General features: G+C 55.9%; 1 protein-coding gene across 1 annotated transcript in view; it reads left to right on the top strand.

Annotated features, from left to right (window-relative positions):
• Nucleotides 1–23,921, top strand: part of myo15ab (myosin XVAb) — a 40,231-nt gene that overhangs the window by 5,695 nt on the left and 10,615 nt on the right. Inside the window, exons 6-41 of the mRNA XM_053853020.1 lie at nucleotides 225–2,420; nucleotides 2,489–2,599; nucleotides 2,689–3,006; nucleotides 3,620–3,817; nucleotides 3,899–4,131; nucleotides 4,938–5,331; nucleotides 5,754–5,836; nucleotides 6,758–6,821; nucleotides 6,898–7,007; nucleotides 7,325–7,399; nucleotides 7,461–7,557; nucleotides 7,711–7,814; nucleotides 8,576–8,639; nucleotides 8,840–8,953; nucleotides 9,900–10,061; nucleotides 10,129–10,242; nucleotides 10,401–10,459; nucleotides 10,720–10,843; nucleotides 10,913–11,008; nucleotides 11,113–11,244; nucleotides 11,992–12,117; nucleotides 12,180–12,257; nucleotides 12,606–12,757; nucleotides 13,297–13,342; nucleotides 13,408–13,532; nucleotides 13,599–13,716; nucleotides 13,792–13,967; nucleotides 14,432–14,516; nucleotides 14,599–14,631; nucleotides 14,714–14,795; nucleotides 15,078–15,208; nucleotides 15,282–15,377; nucleotides 16,679–16,807; nucleotides 16,881–16,987; nucleotides 17,055–17,233; nucleotides 23,823–23,895. Of these exons, the coding sequence (XP_053708995.1) occupies nucleotides 225–2,420; nucleotides 2,489–2,599; nucleotides 2,689–3,006; nucleotides 3,620–3,817; nucleotides 3,899–4,131; nucleotides 4,938–5,331; nucleotides 5,754–5,836; nucleotides 6,758–6,821; nucleotides 6,898–7,007; nucleotides 7,325–7,399; nucleotides 7,461–7,557; nucleotides 7,711–7,814; nucleotides 8,576–8,639; nucleotides 8,840–8,953; nucleotides 9,900–10,061; nucleotides 10,129–10,242; nucleotides 10,401–10,459; nucleotides 10,720–10,843; nucleotides 10,913–11,008; nucleotides 11,113–11,244; nucleotides 11,992–12,117; nucleotides 12,180–12,257; nucleotides 12,606–12,757; nucleotides 13,297–13,342; nucleotides 13,408–13,532; nucleotides 13,599–13,716; nucleotides 13,792–13,967; nucleotides 14,432–14,516; nucleotides 14,599–14,631; nucleotides 14,714–14,795; nucleotides 15,078–15,208; nucleotides 15,282–15,377; nucleotides 16,679–16,807; nucleotides 16,881–16,987; nucleotides 17,055–17,233; nucleotides 23,823–23,895 (6,584 nt within the window). The remainder of the gene's footprint in view (nucleotides 1–224; nucleotides 2,421–2,488; nucleotides 2,600–2,688; nucleotides 3,007–3,619; nucleotides 3,818–3,898; nucleotides 4,132–4,937; nucleotides 5,332–5,753; nucleotides 5,837–6,757; nucleotides 6,822–6,897; nucleotides 7,008–7,324; nucleotides 7,400–7,460; nucleotides 7,558–7,710; nucleotides 7,815–8,575; nucleotides 8,640–8,839; nucleotides 8,954–9,899; nucleotides 10,062–10,128; nucleotides 10,243–10,400; nucleotides 10,460–10,719; nucleotides 10,844–10,912; nucleotides 11,009–11,112; nucleotides 11,245–11,991; nucleotides 12,118–12,179; nucleotides 12,258–12,605; nucleotides 12,758–13,296; nucleotides 13,343–13,407; nucleotides 13,533–13,598; nucleotides 13,717–13,791; nucleotides 13,968–14,431; nucleotides 14,517–14,598; nucleotides 14,632–14,713; nucleotides 14,796–15,077; nucleotides 15,209–15,281; nucleotides 15,378–16,678; nucleotides 16,808–16,880; nucleotides 16,988–17,054; nucleotides 17,234–23,822; nucleotides 23,896–23,921) is intronic.

Genomic DNA, 23,921 nt, shown 5'->3' with positions numbered 1-23,921 from the left:
TCACACTGAATGGCAGCAGGGCATCTTCATGCCCATGAGGAGCAATCGCTGATGTTGTGTAATGATCCATGAGTCACTAATGGCAGTTAATTAGCGCTCGACTATTTAGACATTAATCACAAGTCAACCATGTTGAGATGTGGCTGGCTTGCTCTGATCTGGCTGTTTGTCAGGTAGAACAAAGTGGTGCTTGATCCTTTCTTGCTGTTGTTGTTGTTTCCCAGCAGGGTCTGGTGATGGAGCCTGTTGTGATGCCACCACAGGGTTATCAGCTGCCTCCTCCCACACCAACGGCCATGATTATCAAGCAGGCCAACATGTCGCCACTTCCTGCCCGCCACACAGCCTCACCTTCTCCCTCTCGTCGCTCTCTTATGATGGCTTCTCCTCAGATGCAGCGGCGGCCCCCTACAATGGCGCCCCCTGTGCTCTCCTCAGTGCTTCCGCCGAGACACATTGCTTCGCCACAGCTCTCTATGAGAAGTCCTCAAAGAACTCCTTCTGTCATGTCAAGGCGCATATCCCCCTCTCCCTCCCCGGAGGCTTCCCCTCTCTCCCAACGCAGAATGCTGCCTCAAGGAGCATCACCTATTCTTGCTGGTGGACCCTCACGTGGTCTCTCCCCTCGAGTCTCTATGGTTCATCATAGTCCTCCACATTCTCCAAGAGCTTCAATGAGACAGCAATCTCTTCCTGGTTCACCCCTTGTGCCTCTAAGAAGGAGGAGTCCACCAATGTCACCCAGTCCTGCACATTCTCCTTTTAGTGGCAGGAAAATCATGAATTCCCCACCTCCTCCGCTCTCACGTGGTCGTGTTTCCCCACCTCAACCAAGCATGAGACCATTGCCCTCTCCTTCCCCGTCTCTACACGGTTTTACCCCAGCAGGGCCAAGGCCTGCCTCATCTCCTACTCTGTCTCGTCGTTCAACTCGGCTCCTAAGAGAGCCGACGCCTGTGGCCCAGCCCAGGACGGGGGGCAATGTTCCTCTAGGCACTGTCCGACCCTCCCCGATGGGTCTACGTGGACGTCCCGTGCCACCACCTACCCAGAATGTTCGTCCATTCCGCCCGTCTTCCATACGAAGTAACAGATCATCAGTTCTAACCATTGACTCGTCGCACCAGTCGTCACCTTTTCACTCTCCTCAAATGATCCACCGTGCTCCTCCCGGTAGGAGAGATTCACGCCGAGTGCCTCATCGGCCTGTGGCTCGAGGTCGACCCCTAATGGCCCAAACTATGCGTAGAATGGCCCCTGCCTCACCCCAGCCCTCCGTGAAACATTTGTCTCATCCTTCTTCCCCACGCCTCTCTCCTAGATTTCCTCATCGATCATCACCACTCAACCCTCCTCAAGCTTTGCATGCAGCCTCTTATCCTCCAGAAGCATTTGCACCTCAACCGTACACTGAACCCTCACAGTTTGTTGGCCCTTTGTCACCAATGTTATCTGGTGCTTTGCGGAACCAGGCCATAAAACAGGCTTCTTTCACTTCACAACTGGGCCCTCAAGCGCCACAGGAAGTGGTCATGGATGACACCGAATATATTGAGGGCTACTCTCCCTCATTGCCTATGCTTTCTGCTGCTGTGCAAAACCAGGCCATTCGAGATGCTTCCTATGTCAGCCCCTTGCAGGGCCCAATATCTTCCTTCGAGCAGCCTGGACTCCCGTCCTCACCCATGTTGTCTGGTGCTTTGCAGAATCAAGCCGTTAGAGGCGCGTCGTACGTTTCACCATTGCAAAGACTGGTATCACCTTATGAGCAGCCTATAGCCCCTTCCTCCCCGGTGCTCTCCGGAGCTCTGCAGAACCGAGTTTTGAAAGAAGCCTCCTATGTGTCTCCTCTTCAAAGACCTCCGTCACCCTATGCTCAGTCTGTGCCGTCATCTCCAATGCTGTCTGGAGCCATGAGACATGGCCAGGCCCTCAGGGGTGTGGCTTCATACCAGACACCACAGCTCAGGTCGCCATATGGGCCTACGGTCGTGACAACATATGACTACATCTCAGAGCCTGGCCCTCCGCCTTTACTGAACGACGCTTTACACCATCGCTCTGGTTTGCAGAGGGTCTCATCTTTAAGATCTTCAGTGATGCAACGCCATAACCCTTATGCACCGTCCGTGCCCCTGCTCAACCATGCACTGCAGCAGAACCCAACTCTTCGCCATGCATCCTATCAGACCCCTATCCAGCTCAGGAAGTCCCCATATGGCCCCTCAGCGCCTTCCTCTCCATTGTTAGGAAGTGCCCTACGTAACCCTCAGCTGTTGCAGTCCACCTACCGGTTACCTGACGGAACTTTAGTGTCCCCTTATAGAGATCCACAAATGTCCCCATTGCTTGGCCAGGCCTTACAAAACCAACAGGTTCGAGGAGCGTCCTACACCTTGCCCGATGGATCAGTCGTCAGGGTACGTTCACACGTAACCACTGTTGCATAACTGACCTTCACTCACCTGTCCCTCCACCCCCCTCTCAGGATCCACGTTTGCCACAGTCTCCGAATTTGACCAGAGCTCTTCAGAACCAGGACCTGAAAACTGCTACCTACACTCTCCCTGACGGCACCATTTTAGATCCGAGGCAGCAGGTCATTTCCGGTCGCCAAAGATCTCAATTCTCCAAGCGGTGCTGTCTCTGTGACCCTTGTTGGTTGTTCTTGTGTCTCTGCTTCCACAGCAACCCGTGTCTCCGAACCTGGCCAAAGCTCTCACCAACCCTGCCCTGCGTGAAGCTTCCTATTCCCTTCCTGATGGTACCATTGTAATTGACCCAAGAAAGCCCAAGTCGCCCAATCTCGCAGCAGCACTTCAGAACCCGTATTTGAAAAGTGCATCGTACACGTTACCAGACGGCACGATTATCATTGACCCTCGAAAACCTGTGACTCCAAACCTGCACGAAGCTCTGGTCAGCTCTTCTCTTAAGAACACATCCTTCAACTTACCATCCGGCGTTCGTGATCCAAACACACCACTGCCGCCAAACCTGGCAAAGGTCAGTCTTGGCTTCTCTTGAAACACACAAGAGAAACACAGTGCAAAGTACTTGTAAGAGTAAAACTTGACTCTTGACTCCTGTGCCAACTAAACTGAGCGCAAGCAGAGCACAGAGAGATTCAGAAAAGGTTGTGTAGAGGGAGCCGATGAGGGGGTGTGGCAGGTGATGAAACTGGGGAAGAGTGTGAAACACTGGAGTCCAGACGAGCATGCTGTAGTGTGTGTAACAAGAGAATCTTGTGTGAGTGTGAGTGAGAACAAGGCTGTGAACTAGCTTCACTCAGCATTTGTCTGGTGTCCTCCAGCCTTTTTAGCTCTAATGAGTCAAGTCAGCTCAGTAAAGAATTCTTTTCCTTGGAACTCTTTTTCTTCTCTGTACAATAGCCTCTTTAAATTCCTTGTTGTCTCACTTTGTGTAACAACAGTGAGCGCGTCTCGCCTGCTCTTGCCTTTGGCTTATGTACATTTGCAGTTGTCGCTCTGTTGTGCTGTGAGCTGTTAAGTGACACAGCAAAGTTCTTCATTCCTTGAGCAGGGTTTTCCTCAAGCACTGTTTGTCTCTATTAAAAGCCGACAAATCTTTGTCCTCTCTGTCTCTCTGCTGCTCCCAGGCTCTGAGCAACTCTGCCTTGAAAACAGCTTCCTACACTCTTCCTGATGGATCCATCATCATCGACCCGAGGAAACCCAAAAGTCCAAACCTGATGGCTGCCCTGCAGAACCCCTACCTGAAAGGCGTGTCCTATACTTTGCCTGATGGAACCATTGTCATTGACCCGTGGAAGCCGGCCGTGCCGGATCTGTCCAAAGTGAGGTCCTCTTCAGCTCCTCTTACATTTCGGCATTTATCAGCCAGAGCTAAGTTTGTTTTCTTCTCTGCTCCCTGTCAGGCACTTCTGAATCCAAACATCCGCTCCGCCTCATACCAGCTCCCTGACGGAGCGCTGGTTATTCCAGGTCAGGAGCCCACTCTGGCCTCCGCCCTGCGCCAACACAAAGGTCTTCGTTCTCCGAGCCTCTTCCATCTGCCTGAAACCTCCGTCCTGACTGGCGCTCCCAAGCCCTCGCTTCCCAATCTGAAGTCTGTTCTGAAGAACGATGAGATGCGTGGCGTCCGTTACAGGTGAGAGGAGTGGGGGGAGCTCCCACCCATGTTTGTGACACGGCAGTCTCGTCAACGTCATGAGCAGATGAGAAAGAGCTTAGAATTGAAGAGCAAGTCAGGAACACCAGAGCGTCTGTCTCCAAAGTAAACAATCTGTGCTTTCAACTGAGCCGAGCGTCTCAGTGAGAGGGTCCAGCGCACCTCCTCACCTCACTGTCATGTCCGTGCACAGAGCCGTCTGCGAGAGACGCCTCCTACCTTTGTCAGTTCCTCAGACCCAGAGCTCTTCATGATCAACGTGCAACCACGTGGCACGTGTCCTGAACAGCGAGGGCTCTTGTCGCTGGGGGGGGGGGGAGTCTTAATGACTTTGCCACTTCCAATCCTCTTCTTTTAGAAACAGAGCCCTCTCGCCTTGAAGAGCTGGAACTGACAGTTTAAGAGTAGATGAGTGTGCGGGGCGAGGGAACGTCAGAACACCTGAATGTCGTGTCACGTCGGCTGGGCCGCTCTCTTCCTGCTGAGAGAATGTTGATCAAAGAAGCAACAGCGCTCCACTTGGTCACGCTTGACTGACGGTGTAAAAGGACTTGCTTTCGTTCCGAGATCTCCGTTAACCAGCGGCTCTTGTGTTTGTGGCCTCGTGTTGATCCCCAGCGTGCTAATTAAGCTATTATACTCCTGATGAGCTCAAAACCAAACCGTGGACAGGAAACTCCCGAGTTTGTCTTTGTTTGAAGATGCTACCGTACGCTCCACGGACCAAGTGTGAGCCGTGCAGTTCTGAGCACGTACAAACCTTGACATGTGTCTTTGTTCCCCAGGCTGCCCGATGGGTCGCTGCTCACAAGACGCTTCCACAACCCAAACATGGCTGATGCCATCCAAAACCAGCAGCTCCGTTACGCCTCCTATAGGCCGCCAACCGGGCTGCAGGGCCCGGACAATTGTTTCGCAGTCGTCCCTCCGTACGGGCCTCAGTCGGGCCACTGGGCCAAGAATGCCCAAGGAGGAGGGGACGGAGGGGAAGATGTCTGGGCCGCCGAGAGGGTTCTGCCACACGGAACTGTCCAGAATCTGGCAAAGTGGTCCATGTACAGAGAGGACGGCGTCTTGGAGGCTTTCTCACCCGCGGCTCGTGTGGTGAGTGGGCAGGAGCTCCACGCCGACTGGACTCCAGTCCGGGAGAAAGTTCCTGGTCAAAGCTGGTATGACAAGGTGGGTGCTGTTGTCCACGTTAGTCCTGAAGTGATGCTGTCGGTCTGCTGGGCGCCGACGTGGAGCACGTGAGAGAGAGCACCAACAACAGAGAGTCTGAGCGCTGAGGTCAGGAGAAACGGCTGGCGGAGTCATGTTGCCTCTGGAGGGCAACTGAGTTGTAAAAACCCAAGACCTGCCCGTTCCCCGCTGAGACAAGTTCAGTAGAGTTGGGAGGGTCAGAGATAAAGAGAGCTCAGCGTGAGTGACGCTTCCGCCATCAAGTGTCGGAGATGAAGAAGAGAGCATCAGACATGAATTGCGTTTGTGATCTCCCATCAGCTCTGTATCGAGTGATGACACGTTTCTTCCAGCAGCGATGTTGTTGCATGACACTTACCCACTAATGACATACAATTATGTGTGTGTGTGTGTGTGTGCAGATCTACTCGGTGCTGAGCGTGCCCACAACAGGCCACAGGGTGAAGCGCTGGGCCGAGGGAATGGAGGACATGACGCAGCTGCCGTAAGCACAATCTTTTCATTAACTCGTGTCACAGAGTTTGCTGCATGGCTTGTCGAGCCGCACAGCTGAGTGTGTTTTCCTCCAGATTCCTCCCTTTTTCCGTGTGTTCTCGTGCGCCCCAAGGCTTTCGATCAGAGGGATTGTGTTGATTTTTAAGAGCTAAACAGTCACACAGCCCTTTGTTGACATGAAACGCACATTTTCATTTCTCAAATGGCATGTAAGCACCAGAGGCAGCGTTTCTCACAATGGCTGCACAGTGGCTGTTCCAAGGACAGATCCAGAAACAGCTCATTCCTCACATTAGTTTGGCATGACATGAATCGTGCTTCTCCCCGGGTCAGTGCGATCGGAGCCCTGATCGCCGACGTATTGGCTCGGAAGCCCCACGTTGCTCACGGAATCTTGTCCAGATGGATTCTCCGTATTTTTGTTGTTATGTTTTACACTGCCGGTGCTCAGAAGAGGCAACAAGCGAGGACGTGGCGCGCGCGCGCCGCTCATCGGCGTTCCACTTTCACGGTCTGTATTCACAGCGCAAATCAAGATCACACATGAGGAGCGAGATGGGAGCCGATCCCAAATGACCCGCTGCCTTCAGAACTGAGCTCTGAGGTGTGAAGAGGACACGCTGCTTCACTGGTGATCAGATTTCTGCTCCTTCCAAACAGCCACAGCTGTGACGCTGCTGTGCAGCACAGCTTTCCCATTGAAACTCACCCCTGCACTCGGCCATATGAACCTCGCTGTGCTCAGACCATTAGCAACCAGCGAGACACTTGTTGGCTGATGCCGTCAATGTCCAGAACTTTGTCTCCTACAGCGGCTTTTTACCTGCAGCTGAACTGCCATGGTTTCTGCGTCAGCACGGCAGAAGCGAAGCTGTCGTTCGACTGCTCATGTTCTGTTTGCTTCTTCCAGGGAGCTGAATGAGACCACGGTGCTGATGAACCTGAAGAAGCGATTCGACCAGGAGCTCATTTATGTTCGTTCATTCTCCTGCTCTGGTGTCTCGGAGTGCCAGACCTCCACTACCCCTTCTGTCTGTTGTTCCACCACAGACCTACATCGGCTGCATCCTGGTGTCAGTCAACCCATACAAGCTGCTCAACATGTACGGCACCGACATGGTGCTGCAGTACGAGGGCCACAGCCTCGGCGACAACCCTCCGTGAGAACCTCTCTTTGCTCTTGCTCTGCTCAACTTTGCTGTCTCCAGATGTCATCTGGAAGTGGCAGCAGCCCGTTGTGTGACATGCTACTCTTTTGTGCTCGTGTCAGTGTGTGTGTTTCACATCAGTGCAATGTGTTGTCGAGCTACAGTCTGGAAGGAAACAGGTGTGAGTGCTGCTATTAAGTTTCTGCTGGTCAGTTTCCAGGAGAGAGTTTGGGTGGACATTTGTTAAGGCACTTGACCTCAGTTCACACACACACACACACACACACGCACACACGTTCTCAGTAAGCAGCCCAGTGTCTGTGATGCAGTCACCTCTTCGCCCTGGCTAACCTCTCCTACACCACCATGATGGATGCTAAACAGAACCAGTGCATTGTGATCAGGTAGGTGTCCACCACAGTGAAGCTCTCGGCAAGATGAGAACTGTAATGTGACGTGTTGCAGTGGGGAAAGTGGATCTGGAAAAACGGAAGCCACCAAACTGATCCTGCGATACCTCACAGCCATACATCACAAACGCAACGTGGCGCAGCAGGTGGGTGTCCTGCCTGACACATGAGAGACTTGCTCAAGTTCCTGTTGTCTCATTCACTTCTCTGCCCCGAACATTTCAAATCAGATCGAGGTAACGTTTGTTCATCTCATCGCTGTTGTGGTTGGAGGCCTCCATGGTGACATGTCATCGCCTCCTCAGATCCTGGAGGCCACGCCCTTGTTGGAGTCTTTTGGAAATGCCAAAACAGTGCGCAATGATAACTCCTCCCGCTTTGGCAAGTTCACGCAGATCTGCATGGAGGAGTAAGTACCCACCCCTCAGATGAACCTGAGTGGTCCGTGTCCTCGCTGGTGGACCATCCACACCACTTTGTCCTCGCCAACACAGCCAGACCGATGGGTCACGAAATGTCGTTCACTCAGCTGGAACGTCAACAGCTCGGTGCGTGACGAGTGCTTTACGGGGAGACGGAAGTGTGATCCACTGAGACACAGCCAACTTGCAGAGACAAGAGAGGTTTTGACCTTGTTCTTTTAAAGTAAGAACAGAAGGAAGCACAGGCTCTTAGCAAGAGCTGCAAGAACCCACCAGTCCCACCACTCAGTCGGGGCGCGAGTGCATTTGGGCTGGATTTAAAGTGACACAGGTTAAGGGTTAACGTCTTGGTCTGAAAAGATGAAGCACGACATCCTTCCTGCGACGTCAAGCGCCCTGAAGGAAACGCTGCGTTTTCATCCCAAGTTTGAGAACGTGTCTCCTCAGGGTATCACACAAATCGCATTAGAACTGATGAAATAATTGTTCACCAAAGAGTTGGGCTTGCAAAGCTGACATCAAACCCTGAGATTCACACTGGAGGGGATTAGTGAAGTAGATTTTGAAAATGCCTCAATGATATTCTTACATGGGGTGCTGGCGAGGGCAGACGTGGCCAGCGAGCGGCGCTTCGAGGACGCGTCCGCTTCGATGACGCAGGCAGGGAAGATCCCAGAACATGACACATGCCTGACCTGTTACTCAAGCGCCGCTCACTGAGTGTGTGCGTGTTTGTGCGACTCACCAGGGGTGTGATCAGCGGTGCCATAACGTCTCAGTACCTGCTGGAGAAGTCTCGCGTCGTCTTTCAGGTGAAGCTCACGCACTCACACACACACACACAGGGATGAGGTCATGTGGAGTCTTCTTACAAGTGAGTCAGTGTGGGAAAGAGGAGATTGTGGAGGTCGGCGGCGTGAGGTGTCAAGCATCAAGCTCACCCAGATCTCACCGCTTCCATCTCCCCCCACAGTTCCCATGTGTTCATATGCTCTTCCCTGTTCTTCCGCAGGCCAAATCAGAAAGGAACTACCACATCTTCTATGAGATGCTGGCAGGACTTCCTCCAGAGGAGAAGCGAGCACTTTACCTGCAGGAGGCTGAGACTTACTTCTATTTAAACCAGGTGATGCACGTCTCACTCCCTCTTGTCCTGCAGATGTTTAGAAAGCCATTATGAGATGTGGAACTCGGAAATGCAAAGAAAAGATGATCTGGACAGTTTCACCTCCAGGCCAGTGGGTGGCAGAGTGATGGGATGCTCCATAGTGAGTGGAAACAACAGCAGCTTCATTCTGTTGCCTTTCTGCTGCGATTATGGCCTGAGATTGGCTGCTTATTCAGAGGCGTGTCGTGCGTGTTTGGGTCGCACCTTCCTGGTCATCTCCCTCGTCTCCTTCATTCATGTCATTTGAGCACATGTTTTTCTGATGATTCCCTCGTGTCCCAGCCACTCAGGGCCAGATGTGTGGGAGACCCCAACAGGACAAGACTCATCCGAGGCACCAAGTCCAGCGTGTCCACAGAGCAAAAACCAAAGTGGGACTTGACTGGTTGAGATGGAGTTGAACTTGTTTTCATCCTACTTTGTTGCATTGTTGCAGTTGTGCGTCACACAGACGACGCGCACTGACTAGGCAGCGCACGATCCTTTCCTGGTTTATGTTCCAATCGCGTTATCTCCTCTTCAAGCGTAACATTGCTGCTTCCGAGTCCAGCCATCTCACAGTTCTTCTGCAGAGTTTGCTCATCTGCAAAACACTGTGATTCACTAGTCCAAGGAAGTTGCTCTATTCCTGCTGACTCTGCAGCTTCCTCTCTCAGTTTTATCATTGACAGAGGAGATTGTTGACCAGTCTGTTGCGCGGCGGATGAAACCCCGAGCTGAGGTCACTTCTAATTAAAGATGAGGGCAGATAGAAGGTGGCCGCCGCTGAAACACTTGAAACAGGTGCTGCCCGTGAGAGCAGCGCCTGCAGGCCAGTCCTGCGCTCCTGACGGGAAAACTGCTCATGTTAAACACAGCTGCCCAGCAAAGCAAGTGATGAGCGGCTGGGCTTGTGCACCTGCAGGGAGGGGACTGCACCATAGAGGGCAAGGACGACAGCCAGGACTTCAGACGGCTCCTGAACGCCATGGACATCCTGTGTTTCACCCCTGAGGAGCAAACTGGCATCTACAAACTCCTGTCGTCCGTCCTTCACCTGGGCAACGTCTTCTTCCAGCCAGCGCAGGTCTGCTTCACAGCCGGCCGATGGCTGAGGCACCCAGGGAACCTGAGTCTGTGTGTGCCTCCTGCAGGCCGAGGGTCAGGAGGTCGCCTCGGTGGTGAGCGCTCAGGAGATCCGGGTGGTTGCTGAGCTGCTGCAGGTGTCACCTGAGGGCCTGCAGAAATCTGTCACCTTCAAACTGACTGTGAGCCATCGTGCGCACGCACACACGCAGGCACACTCACTCACTCACTCACACACGCACGCACACTCTCATACACACAAACACACATACACGTGCACACTTGCTGACCAAACTTGACTATCCCAGACAGATGTGTGTGTGTGTGTGTGTGTCCTCAGGATGCAGGACAGGAGAAGATCTACTCGCCGCTGACGGTGGAGAGTGCCGTTGATGCCAGGTGAGCCAAGTCCTAACTGAGGAAGGGCACTCCTGCTGAGAAGCACCTGGCAGAGCCTCTCCTGATCTGGTTGGAGGCACTTTGATGGCCTGCTCGCCATGACGCTCGCCAAGGGGCCACACACTCTCTTTGATATTCTCTCCAGTCTCTGGTCCAGGCATGTGAGGACAAAGGACGACAGATTTTTCAGATGTCTTCTGTTTCCATAGGAACCGGCCTTTCTGTTTCCATAGAAACCTTATTGTGTGTGTTTCTCGTAGAGACGCTGTTGCCAAGATCCTGTACTCGCTGCTGTTCAGTTGGCTGACAGAGCGCATCAACGGCCGGGTCTACCCTCGCACCGACTCCCTCTCCATCTCCATCCTGGACATCTATGGATTTGAGGTGGATCATCCGCTGCTGAGGCGTCCCTCCTGCGCTCACTGGCTAACGTCTCCCCTCCTGGCCCCACAGGAGCTCCAGGTCAACAGTTTTGAGCAGCTGTGCATCAACTATGCCAACGAAACTTTGCAGTTCTACTTTAACAGAGTGGTCATCCAGCAGGAGCAGGTCAGACACAGCATCAAGTCTGGCGTTCCGTCTGCATGCAAGACAGACCTGCGCTGGCGCTGACCTGCGTGCGTGCGTGCGTGCGTGCGTGCGTGCGTGTGCAGGAGGAGTACATGAGAGAGCAGATCGAGTGGCGGCAGCAGCCCTTCAGCAACAACCAGGCCTGTCTTGACCTGATCGCTGCAAAGCCTCATGGGATTCTGCGCATCCTGGACGACCAGTGTGGTTTTCCTCAGGTACTGTCATGACTCTGGCGGTCTGTTGAGGTCGTGGCTCGGCGAATCAGGGGCTGAGGGTAGGCCAACTCACACAGACTGAAAGTGTGGTACGCTCACTGTCCTCAAGGTCCCATTCCTTTGTCACAGACCTGTGAAAGGTCAAGTCAGTGGTGAGAGGGGATGATGCCGCCGTGTCCTCCTGGATCTGGGCGACAGGCAGTTTCCTCTCTCTGCACAGACGGTTTATTATTCATCTGTCTTTGTCTCTTTGTTTTTATTGGCCACCTCACACGAAGCGTCACTTCAGAGCTGCCACTTTCTGCACCAAGCAGCTGCTGGAACAAACGACCACTGGAAACATGGACACTGCAGCGCTTTTTCCGTCCCGGTCTCATCCTGTTGAGCTCCTGTGGTGCAATCGCCGTGGCTCTGAGCGGAGACTCTGCTGAGTGGAGGAGGAAGCTCACCTCTCTCTCTCTTCCACTTCAGAGGGCGTCTCGAGACAGACTCTCGCCGACATCGAAACAAACAAGAAATTGGATTGTTTCTCCGAGAGCTATATCTCGCTGCGATCGATACTCAACAGTCCCTGGTCCTCACTTAATTGCCTGCTGCTATTATCATTATTCCCTGGGCCGAGCTGAGATTGAGATAAACGAATCGTAAAGAGTCTCCAGATGCTCAGAGTGAAATATGAAGGCACATGCCTCTGAGCAAAGAGATTTCATGGCTCACCATCCATTAAACTCTTCTAATAATCACCAGGCAACAGACCACACCTTCCTTCAGAAGTGCCACTATCACCATGGTAACAACCCGCTGTACGCCAAGCCAAAGATGCCGCTGCCCGAGTTTACGCTCAAACACTACGCTGGGAAAGTCGCCTACCAGGTACGGAGCGTCTGCCTCCTGTGAGGCCCTTCAAACCACCTCTCTGCTGTGCTCTGGTGCAGGTGCACAAGTTCTTGGACAAGAACTTCGACATGGTCCGCCAGGACGTCTTGGACCTCTTCGTACGGAGCAGAAACAGAGTGAGTGTCGGGCATCAAGAGCGTTTCTGGGAAGAGAACATCACTGTGATCGAGCTGCACCTGCGAGGCCTGGAGGCTCTCTGAATTTCAAGGAGAACTCGATTGACAGTTCGTTTCCCTCTTCGTGTCTGCAGCTAAAACACTTTCTCTTATGGCTGATCAATAATTCAAAAGCGTCGGCGTGAAAACTTTAAAAGAACCGGCAGACGAGCTGCGGCGCTCTTCGTCTAATACCTTTTACAATATTAACACTGGTCGACTGTTGTTCACACTTGATGGAATATTTTGGCAGCAACATCTGCTGCCTCCTCGACACCCCGTCCTGAGAGTCTCTCTCCGTGTCCACAGATGGTCTCCACACTCTTCCTGAAGTACTCCGAGTCCCTGTCTGTGCAGCGCGCCAGCGTGCGACACAGCAGCGCCGCCCGCCGCCATCAGGCCAACACGGTCGGTGCGAAGTTCCAGAACAGTCTGCAGGAGCTGCTGGAGAAGATGGAGAGGTGCGTTGATGGCACTGCATGCTGACGCAAACAAATGGACTCTTTAGTGAGTGGACATGAGGACTTACCCCCCCACTGACACCAGCTCAGCAGAGCAGGGTTTGGTTTCAGAAGTGAGAGAAAATTAATGGCGGATCGTAAAGACGACAAGGGTGGTGTTTCTCAGTCCAGTGATCTCTAAATGCCAGAGAAGAAGGCGAGTGGCCCGTGCCAGAACACTTGGAGTGGCCCCTCAGAGCAGAGTGAGGGCCGTCCTCCTGTGAGTGGCGCTGCTGAGGGCTGAAACTCTCCTGACAGACATGTCATTAGCACCAGCGTCCCGGGCGCCAGCTCCACTCACTCCGCTCCACTGACACTCTGTCCACTCTGGCTGCCTGAACTCTCATTCATTTCTACAACAAGAGAGTTCTTGTTTCCTAAAATAGCCCCGCCACGTCCTGAGGGGCTCACGTGGGGCCGGCTGTCCGTCATGTGCCCATTCAAGTTGGACAGTTGCGTGTGCAGCATGGTGGGTTGACCGTCCTTCGTCCCTGTGACAGGTGTAACCCGTACTTCGTTCGCTGCGTCAAGCCCAACCATCGCAAGGTACGGCAGTCAGGCCTGTGCCGGCGTGGAGTCGTGCGCCTCAGCGCCCTGTGTTGTCGGCTCAGGAGCCAGGAGTGTTCGACACGGAGCTGGTGAGCTCACAGCTCCGCTACTCTGGCATCATGGAGACCATCCACATCCGCAGGGAAGGCTTCCCCTTCAGGTTCCCATTCGACCGCTTCCTGCTACGGTGAGTACCCGAGTGTGAGCGCTGCAATGTGTGGCGCGCCGTGACTGAGCGACCTGCCGGCCGCAGGTACAAAGCTCTGCTGTGTCTGGCGGATCCTCCTCCAGCGGACGGAGAGAACTGCGTCGCCATGCTGCACAAGCTCGGCCCGGTCAGGCCCGGCTCCTACCAGCTGGGTGTCAGCAAGGTTGGCCATTTTCAGGACACGATGTTGCGGTTTCTTCATGTCCGCTGAAGATCCGAACGCCATTCTCCTCCTCAGATCTTCCTGAGAGAGGATCTATACCAGCTGCTGGAGGGGAAGCGGGACCGTGTGCTGAACATCGCTGCCATGACACTGCAGCGATACACTCGCATGTACTTTGTCAGGAAGAACTTCATCCAGTTCCGGCGCCGCATGGTTGGATTGCAGGCGCGCTGCAAAGGCTTCGTGTCCAGGTGAGGTCCCCGCTGCCGGTGAGGGGCAAATATCAGTGCAGACATCGCGTTCCTCATCAGGTCCAAGCAGGCAGCTGACCAAACCTCACTGGTCAAATCCATTTGCTCACAGCGCTGAGGTGAACGGGGGGATGTGATCATCCATCTCTCTGTCTGTCGAGTCCAGCACGCAGCACTGAATTTACAAGCCTTTCAAAATCACTTTCCGTTTTAACGACGACTCCGCAGCAGCGGTAAAGCCAAGGTCAGACATGTCTGCTCTCAGATGAGAGACGGCCTCGTCCGGCCAGCGAATCAGGAGCCACTCCAGCAACAGGCGGCGCTTCAGTGCACATCTTTGTCTGTTCTTCAACATTGGTTGCGTGACTGGTTTCAGCAGAGGAGAGGTGCTCCGATGTGTGGGCTCCAGACGTTGCCTGCATGGTCCTGAGGGACCCAACTGCACTCCTTGTTTTTCTGCGCAGGAAGAAGTTTTCTCGGAGAAGAAAGTGCCTGGTCAAATTCCGTTCCATCGTTATGCTCATCGTCAACCAGCAGCGGTACATGAGGGTAAGGACCTTGCGCCTGTGTGTGTGTCAGTTCAGAGTTGTAGTCCCACTCCATGTCTAACACTCGGTGCTGCATCTGTCAGACAGTGGTGGAGCCAGCAAGACGGGCGGAGGAGGTGAGAGAGGGGCTGCCGGGGGGGGGGGCGTCCCCATGAGTATGCAGTCAACCTGTGTGTGTGTGTGTGTGTGTGTGTGTAGGATCGTGTCAACAGGGAGGTTGTGAATGTGACGACGCTGCCGGTCCCTGCTGAGCTGGCTGCTCTGCTGCAGCAGGCTTCAGGTATGCTGGTGTGCAGGGTCCAAATTAGCCCCTCTCTGGGTCCTTAGCACCTTGTGTGTGTGTGTGTGTGTGTGTGTGTCCATTCTTGACAAGCCTTTGTCTTGTGAGGACACTTGTCCTCACGGGGTTTAGAGGGTTAAAACCTCCGTAAAAGCCTGGCTCAGGTGAGCCATGTGTTTCGGATAGGTGGGGTGGAGGCTGGGGAAAGGGGTGATGGCAGTGACAAACCTCACCATGTCCCCACAAGGATAGAAATGCAAACGTGTACGGGTGTGTTCACAGGTGGGAGTGAGCTGCACTCGGACTGTTTGGCGGTGGTTCAGGCTCCAAAGGTGCATGTTGACCCCCAGCTGACCCTCCCTCTGGATATCAACAACTACCTCATGACGCATTACATCAGAGCCATGTTTCGGGTACACACACACACACGCACACTCTGTGCATTTATTCATGAGCCTTTCAAAAGCATGGGTGTGTGTGATTCAGGAGCCGCTCTTTGGGATGCTGACGGCTCCACTGCAGAATTCTCTGACCCGACTGGACCAGGAGCTGAAAGCAGGAGCCCTCGACGTCTTCACTCTGGTGAGGCACATGGAAACACAAGCGCAGTGAGCGCCAGGCGAGTTGTTTGTTTTGGTTTGGCTGGATTTGGAGAAGGTTGTGAACAAACCTGCCCAAGTCTGAGCGCCGCCTGTTGAAATTAGAGCCCCAGATGAAGCACGTTGCAGAAGGCCTCTGTCTTCAGTGGAGCTGGAAGCAAGTGTCTCAACAAAAGAGTGAAGAGTGAGTGAACACTCCTGGTCTGTGTCTGAGCGCAGCGAGAGAGATTGGTGCTGTCCGATGAACGGCGTCCAGGAAGGGACTTAGTTCCTATCGCGTTCCTACAGGCCAAAATGTTGAACTTTTCGTTTGCCCCGCTGGGAAACTAGATGTTCTGCTTCCTGCACTTCAGTCTATCAGATGCATCAGTCTGTGCTGTGAGTGCCAGTGGACCTGTCCCTGGTGCTGAAGCGACTGCAGCTGCTTCCTTTGCTGATGTCTCTGCGTCCAGATGCCTTGATCTCATTATTGCAGCTTATCTTGCCATGCAGCGGTGGGTCTGCTGCTGGTGATATGTTTCTCATTTGGGGGAGTTTGTGGCACAAACAGAAGCACAGACGCAGAGGTCACACGTGCAGGAGAACAGTGAGCATTGCACAAAAGTGGTGCATCTGAAAGTGTGCGGTGAGGAGGGACCAGCAGGATGGTTGTCTGTCAGCCATGTGTCGCTCAGAAACAGAGAAGAGGCCTGGACTCAGTGGCTTCTGACTGGACGAGTGACTGCACCGAAGGGATGGGGTCTTACATGTGTCGATGATCGGCTGATGGAAGTGATTCACACCTCCACAGCAGACAGCAACAGACCAGACATGAGCCGCGGGCACTTGCGAGCTGCCGCCGTGGCTTCCTCTCGCAGCGTCGCTTCGCTGCGCTCCACACTCTCACTTGTTTGATGGGCCAGCGAGTCCGTCCTGAGGTGCGGCCGAGGACAGCAGGTCAGCCAGTGTTGTAGTCCAGAGCACGCCAACCAAGACAGCAGACCTTATGGAGGCTGGAGATCATGGAGAGCCAGGCCCTGTCAGGACTCTCACACCCATCCTGAGTGGGAGCAGATTGGTCAACCACTCGGGCATCAGCTGAAACGAGCAGCGCCGCTCTGACTCTCGACAGGCTTCAGACCCCTGGTGAATATCACAACACCTTCTTCCTCGGTCGCTCTGATACGGTCTTGAATAGGAACCAGTCCGAGACCGAGACCACCCTGGCTACTGCAGCACTACTGGCTTCTGAATCGTCACTCAGTCACGTGACCGGTCACCGACCATGACCTTCTCTTGTGGCAGATTCTCCGGTTCATGGGGGACCCCAACCTGAACGGGGCTCAGGAGAATCTCTTTGGGAACTACATCATCCAGAGGGGCCTGGCCAATCCCAGTCTGCGGGACGAGATCTTTGCTCAAGTGACAAACCAGGTGGCTTCGCTTGGCTCCTCCTCTGGCAGCGGACCTGGAGCTCCAACAGCTCTGGCTTGTCTTTGCTCGGCAGGTGTGGAGGAATCCAAACCTGTTGAATTCGGAGCGTGGCTGGCTGCTCCTGTCCTCCGCTCTGTCGGCATTCCTGCCCTCTCCAAGACTCACCAAACACCTGTTGAAGTAAGTGCTGACGCTCCCACCTGCTCTGTCTTTGTCCACTCAGCTCTCCTGCTGCTTCCTGCTGCAGGTTCGTCTCCGACTTCGGGCCCGAGGGCTACCATTGCGTGTGCCAGCACCGTCTGCTGCAGGCGCTGCGGCGGCTCAGCGGCGGCCCAGAGTATGTCAGGACCTACCCTCCCTGCCTGCTGGAGTGGACCGCCAACCGCAAGAGGGCGCACACCGTGCTGCACATCCACTGCCTGGACGGTGAGGCGTCATGGCGCCTCCCTCACCCTCACCCTCATCATCTCCCTCACCCTCACCCTCACCCTCATCGTCTCCCTCACCCTCACCCTCACCATCACCGTCTCCCTCATCACCCTCACCCTCACCGTCTCCCTCATCACCCTCACCCTCACCCTCACCCTCACTGTCTCCCTCACCCTCACCCTCACCGTCTCCCTCATCACCCTCACCCTCACCGTCTCCCTCATCACCCTCACCCTCACCCTCACCCTCACCCTCACTGTCTCCCTCACCCTCACCCTCACCGTCTCCCTCATCACCCTCACCCTCACCGTCTCCCTCATCACCCTCACCCTCACCCTCACCCTCACCGTCTCCCTCACCCTCACCCTCACCCTCACTGTCTCCCTCACCCTCACCCTCACTGTCTCCCTCACCCTCACCCTCACTGTCTCCCTCATCACCCTCACTGTCTCCCTCATCACCCTCACTCTCACTGTGTCCCTCATCACCCTCACCCTCACCCTCACCGTCTCCCTCACCCTCACCCTCACCCTCACCGTCTCCCTCACCCTCACCCTCACTGTCTCCCTCATCACCCTCACCCTCACTGTGTCCCTCATCACCCTCACCCTCACCCTCACCGTCTCCCTCATCACCCTCACCCTCACCCTCACCCTCACCGTCTCCCTCATCACCCTCACCCTCACCATCTCCCTCATCACCCTCACCCTCACCGTCTACCTCATCACCCTCACCCTCACCGTCTCCCTCACCTCCCTCACCCTCATCGTCTCCCTCACCCTCACTCTCACTGTCTCCCTCATTGTCACCCTCACCCTCACCATCTCCCTCATCACCCTCACCCTCACCCTCACCGTCTCCCTCATCACCCTCACCCTCACCCTCACCCTCACCCTCACCGTCTCCCTCATCACCCTCACCCTCACCGTCTCCCTCATCACCCTCACCGTCTCCCTCATCACCCTCACCGTCTCCCTCACCTCCCTCACCCTCACCCTCACCCTCACCCTCATCGTCTCCCTCACCCTCACTCTCACTGTCTCCCTCATTGTCACCCTCACCGTCTCCCTCAACACCCTCACCCTCACTGTCTCCCTCATCACCCTCACCCTCACCTCCCTCACCCTCACCCTCACCCTCACCCTCATCGTCTCCCTCACCCTCACTCTCACTGTCTCCCTCATTGTCACCCTCACCCTCACCCTCACCCTCACTCTCACCGTCTCCCTCATCACCCTCACTGTCTCCCTCATCACCCTCACCCTCACCCTCACCGTCTCCCTCACCCTCACCCTCACCGTCTCCCTCACCCTCACCCTCACTCTCACTGTCTCCCTCATTCTCACCCTCACCCTCACCGTCTCCCTCACCCTCACCGTCTCCCTCACCCTCACTGTCTCCCTCATCACCCTCACCCTCACCGTCTCCCTCACCCTCACCCTCACCGTCTCCCTCACCCTCACCCTCACCGTCTCCCTCACCCTCACCCTCACCCTCACCCTCACCCTCACCGTCTCCCTCATCACCCTCACCCTCACCCTCACCCTCACCGTCTCCCTCATCACCCTCACCCTCACCGTCTCCCTCACCTCCCTCATCGTCTCCCTCACCCTCACTCTCACTGTCTCCCTCATTGTCACCCTCACCCTCACCGTCTCCCTCATCACCCTCACCCTCACCATTTCCCTCATCACCCTCACCCTCACCCTCACCGTCTCCCTCATCACCCTCACCCTCACCCTCACCCTCACCGTCTCCCTCATCACCCTCACCCTCACCCTCACCCTCACCCTCACCGTCTCCCTCATCACCCTCACCCTCACCCTCACTGTCTCCCTCTTCACCCTCACCATCACCCTCACCCTCATCGTCTCCCTCATCGTCTCCCTCACCCTCACTCTCACATCACCCTCACCCTCACCGTCTCCCTCATCACCCTCACCCTCACCCTCACCCTCACCCTCACTGTCTCCCTCACCCTCACCCTCACCGTCTCCCTCATCACCCTCACCCTCACCCTCACCCTCACCCTCACCGTCTCCCTCACCCTCACCCTCACCCTCACTGTCTCCCTCACCCTCACCCTCACTGTCTCCCTCACCCTCACCCTCACTGTCTCCCTCATCACCCTCACTGTCTCCCTCATCACCCTCACTCTCACTGTGTCCCTCATCACCCTCACCCTCACCCTCACCGTCTCCCTCACCCTCACCCTCACCCTCACCGTCTCCCTCACCCTCACCCTCACTGTCTCCCTCATCACCCTCACCCTCACTGTGTCCCTCATCACCCTCACCCTCACCCTCACCGTCTCCCTCATCACCCTCACCCTCACCCTCACCCTCACCGTCTCCCTCATCACCCTCACCCTCACCATCTCCCTCATCACCCTCACCCTCACCCTCACCCTCACCGTCTACCTCATCACCCTCACCCTCACCGTCTCCCTCACCTCCCTCACCCTCATCGTCTCCCTCACCCTCACTCTCACTGTCTCCCTCATTGTCACCCTCACCCTCACCATCTCCCTCATCACCCTCACCCTCACCCTCACCGTCTCCCTCATCACCCTCACCCTCACCCTCACCCTCACCCTCACCGTCTCCCTCATCACCCTCACCCTCACCGTCTCCCTCATCACCCTCACCGTCTCCCTCATCACCCTCACCGTCTCCCTCACCTCCCTCACCCTCACCCTCACCCTCACCCTCATCGTCTCCCTCACCCTCACTCTCACTGTCTCCCTCATTGTCACCCTCACCGTCTCCCTCAACACCCTCACCCTCACTGTCTCCCTCATCACCCTCACCCTCACCTCCCTCACCCTCACCCTCACCCTCACCCTCATCGTCTCCCTCACCCTCACTCTCACTGTCTCCCTCATTGTCACCCTCACCCTCACCCTCACCCTCACTCTCACCGTCTCCCTCATCACCCTCACTGTCTCCCTCATCACCCTCACCCTCACCCTCACCGTCTCCCTCACCCTCACCCTCACCCTCACCGTCTCCCTCACCCTCACCCTCACTCTCACTGTCTCCCTCATTCTCACCCTCACCCTCACCGTCTCCCTCACCCTCACCGTCTCCCTCACCCTCACTGTCTCCCTCATCACCCTCACCCTCACCGTCTCCCTCACCCTCACCCTCACCGTCTCCCTCACCCTCACCCTCACCGTCTCCCTCACCCTCACCCTCACCCTCACCCTCACCCTCACCGTCTCCCTCATCACCCTCACCCTCACCCTCACCCTCACCGTCTCCCTCATCACCCTCACCCTCACCGTCTCCCTCACCTCCCTCACCCTCACCCTCACCCTCACCCTCATCGTCTCCCTCACCCTCACTCTCACTGTCTCCCTCATTGTCACCCTCACCCTCACCGTCTCCCTCATCACCCTCACCCTCACCATTTCCCTCATCACCCTCACCCTCACCCTCACCGTCTCCCTCATCACCCTCACCCTCACCCTCACCCTCACCGTCTCCCTCATCACCCTCACCCTCACCCTCACCCTCACCCTCACCGTCTCCCTCATCACCCTCACCCTCACCCTCACCCTCACCGTCTCCCTCATCACCCTCACCCTCACCCTCACCCTCACCCTCACCGTCTCCCTCATCACCCTCACCCTCACCCTCACTGTCTCCCTCTTCACCCTCACCATCACCCTCACCCTCATCGTCTCCCTCATCGTCTCCCTCACCCTCACTCTCACATCACCCTCACCCTCACCGTCTCCCTCATCACCCTCACCCTCACCCTCACCCTCACCCTCACTGTCTCCCTCACCCTCACCCTCACCGTCTCCCTCATCACCCTCACCCTCACCCTCACCCTCACCCTCACCGTCTCCCTCACCCTCACCCTCACCCTCACTGTCTCCCTCACCCTCACCCTCACTGTCTCCCTCACCCTCACCCTCACTGTCTCCCTCATCACCCTCACTGTCTCCCTCATCACCCTCACTCTCACTGTGTCCCTCATCACCCTCACCCTCACCCTCACCGTCTCCCTCACCCTCACCCTCACCCTCACCGTCTCCCTCACCCTCACCCTCACTGTCTCCCTCATCACCCTCACCCTCACTGTGTCCCTCATCACCCTCACCCTCACCCTCACCGTCTCCCTCATCACCCTCACCCTCACCCTCACCCTCACCGTCTCCCTCATCACCCTCACCCTCACCATCTCCCTCACCCTCACTCTCACTGTCTCCCTCATTGTCACCCTCACCCTCACCGTCTCCCTCACCCTCACCCTCACCGTCTCCCTCAACACCCTCACCCTCACTGTCTCCCTCATCACCCTCACCCTCACTGTCTCCCTCATCACCCTCACCCTCACCTCCCTCACCCTCACCCTCACCCTCATCGTCTCCCTCACCCTCACTCTCACTGTCTCCCTCATTGTCACCCTCACCCTCACCGTCTCCCTCATCACCCTCACCGTCTCCCTCATCACCCTCACCCTCACCGTCTCCCTCATCACCCTCACCCTCACCCTCACCGTCTCCCTCATCACACTCACCCTCACCCTCACCGTCTCCCTCACCCTCACTCTCACTGTCTCCCTCATTCTCACCCTCACCCTCACCGTCTCCCTCACCCTCACCCTTACCCTCACCGTCTCCCTCATCACCCTCACCCTCACTGTCTCCCTCATCACCCTCACCATCACCCTCACCCTCACCGTCTCCCTCACCCTCACCCTTACCCTCACCGTCTCCCTCATCACCCTCACCCTCACTGTCTCCCTCATCACCCTCACCCTCACCCTCACCCTCACCGTCTCCCTCACCCTCACCCTCACCCTCACCCTCACCGTCTCCCTCATCACCCTCACCCTCACCCTCACCGTCTCCCTCATCACCCTCACCCTCATCCTCACCCTCACCCTCACCGTCTCCCTCACCCTCACTCTCACCGTCTCTCTCATTGTCACCCTCACCGTCTCCCTCATCACCCTCACCCTCACCCTCACCGTCTCCCTCACCCTCATCCTCACCCTCACCGTCTCCCTCATCACCCTCACCCTCACCCTTACCCTCACCGTCTCCCTCATCACCCTCACCCTCACCCTCACCCTCACCCTCACCCTCACCGTCTCCCTCATCACCCTCACCCTCACCCTCACCCTCACCGTCTCCCTCATCACCCTCACCCTCACCCTCACCCTCACCGTCTCCCTCATCACCCTCACCCTCATCCTCACCCTCACCCTCACCGTCTCCCTCATCACCCTCACCCTCACCCTCACCCTCACCCTCACCCTCACCGTCTCCCTCATCACCCTCACCCTCATCCTCACCCTCACCCCCACCGTCTCCCTCATCACCCTCACCCTCATCCTCACCCTCACCCTCATGCCTGGCCTCTCCCAGTTTCCCACCAATCACAACTCAAATCTTAGCAGCATTCAGGTCGGTGCTGGAGACTAGATCTGCTCACATGAGTCTGCTTGCCTCCACACACACAGCACACCTGTCTCTCTGTCATTTTCTCCCCCTGGACCAACTCATCCCACCACTGGGCTGCTGACAGGCCCAGCAGGATGAAAGGACGGCGGACAGCAGCTCTGCTTCCGCTGAATGAAACGCCAGTTCGGTCCGTGGTGCCGTCCAAAAGTGACATCATGAGAATCAACAATTCTGGAATCTTAACCTCTCAACCTGCAGCACAGCAGATGGCAGTTCACCGGGGAGGTCCTCACAGGAACCTTCTCTGTGATCAGGAAGACCTCTGTCCAGTTCAGCGTGATCACGGGTTGTAGGAATATACACCTCCCATGGGTTCGTTTGCTGGTGAGAGTGACGACCAAAAACCCACGAGTTAAAACCCAAAAGAATGTCTTCCATGCCAGAGCTCTGGGTCCACAGCTCCGCCTGACTCAGCCTTAGCTCCAGTGGTGGACAGAGCCCAAGACTATCTCCGGCTCTGACCCTTGCTGACTGGTCGTGGTGTCTTGGACTCCCGTTTGCCATGGCACCACATGTCTGATCCGGTGTCGACTCCCCTTAGATTGGAGCGACGTTGAGGAATCCTCTTGTTGTTGCCCATTTTCTGGCCTTTTCTGGGCGAGAAGCTGTGAGCAGATGATGCGGTCCTCTCCTCTGATTGGCTGGCTTCTGCTGGTGGACTGGCCCCTCCCATCTCTGCCTGGCTCCATAACTCCTCCTCACCCACCACTGTCCCAGAGGTTCCTTAGCTTCCACACTCCGTCAGTTCGGGGAAGGTAGATGTTTGTCCCCACAAACTCAGGGTCAGATCAGGCTGAGCGGTTCTGGGCTGGGTGTCTCCTGGGTTCCTCCTTGGTCCAGGTACCAGGTGCTTCCTTTCATAACTCCTTCTTCCATCCAGGCATCTTTCCCACACTGTCCTGATCAAACACACACCTCTCATGCTGGATCCAACTGAGGTGACCTTCCCCATGATCACTGCGTCTGTTGGACTCAATCTTTCATTAGACAGTGCATCATAAACACTTTATTCAACATCAAATAACGTGATGAATATGAAAGGATTCCCACAAGGTCCCACACACACTGAGCGGTGCAGTTGCTGAGTCTGTGGTCTGCTGTCTGCAGGGCTCTCGGTCCTGTGTCCTCTTCACTCGTGGACCACCGGGGAGGACCTGGCCACGCACATTCTCCAGCACAGGTAACATGCTCAGTGGACGCCTGCGG

The sequence above is a fragment of the Synchiropus splendidus genome, unplaced genomic scaffold (genome assembly GCF_027744825.2).
Source record: "Synchiropus splendidus isolate RoL2022-P1 unplaced genomic scaffold, RoL_Sspl_1.0 HiC_scaffold_37, whole genome shotgun sequence".
Taxonomy (NCBI): Eukaryota; Metazoa; Chordata; class Actinopteri; order Syngnathiformes; family Callionymidae; genus Synchiropus; species Synchiropus splendidus.
The sequence above is the reverse complement of the archived record's forward strand: the minus strand, read 5'-3'. Positions and strand labels throughout refer to the sequence as shown.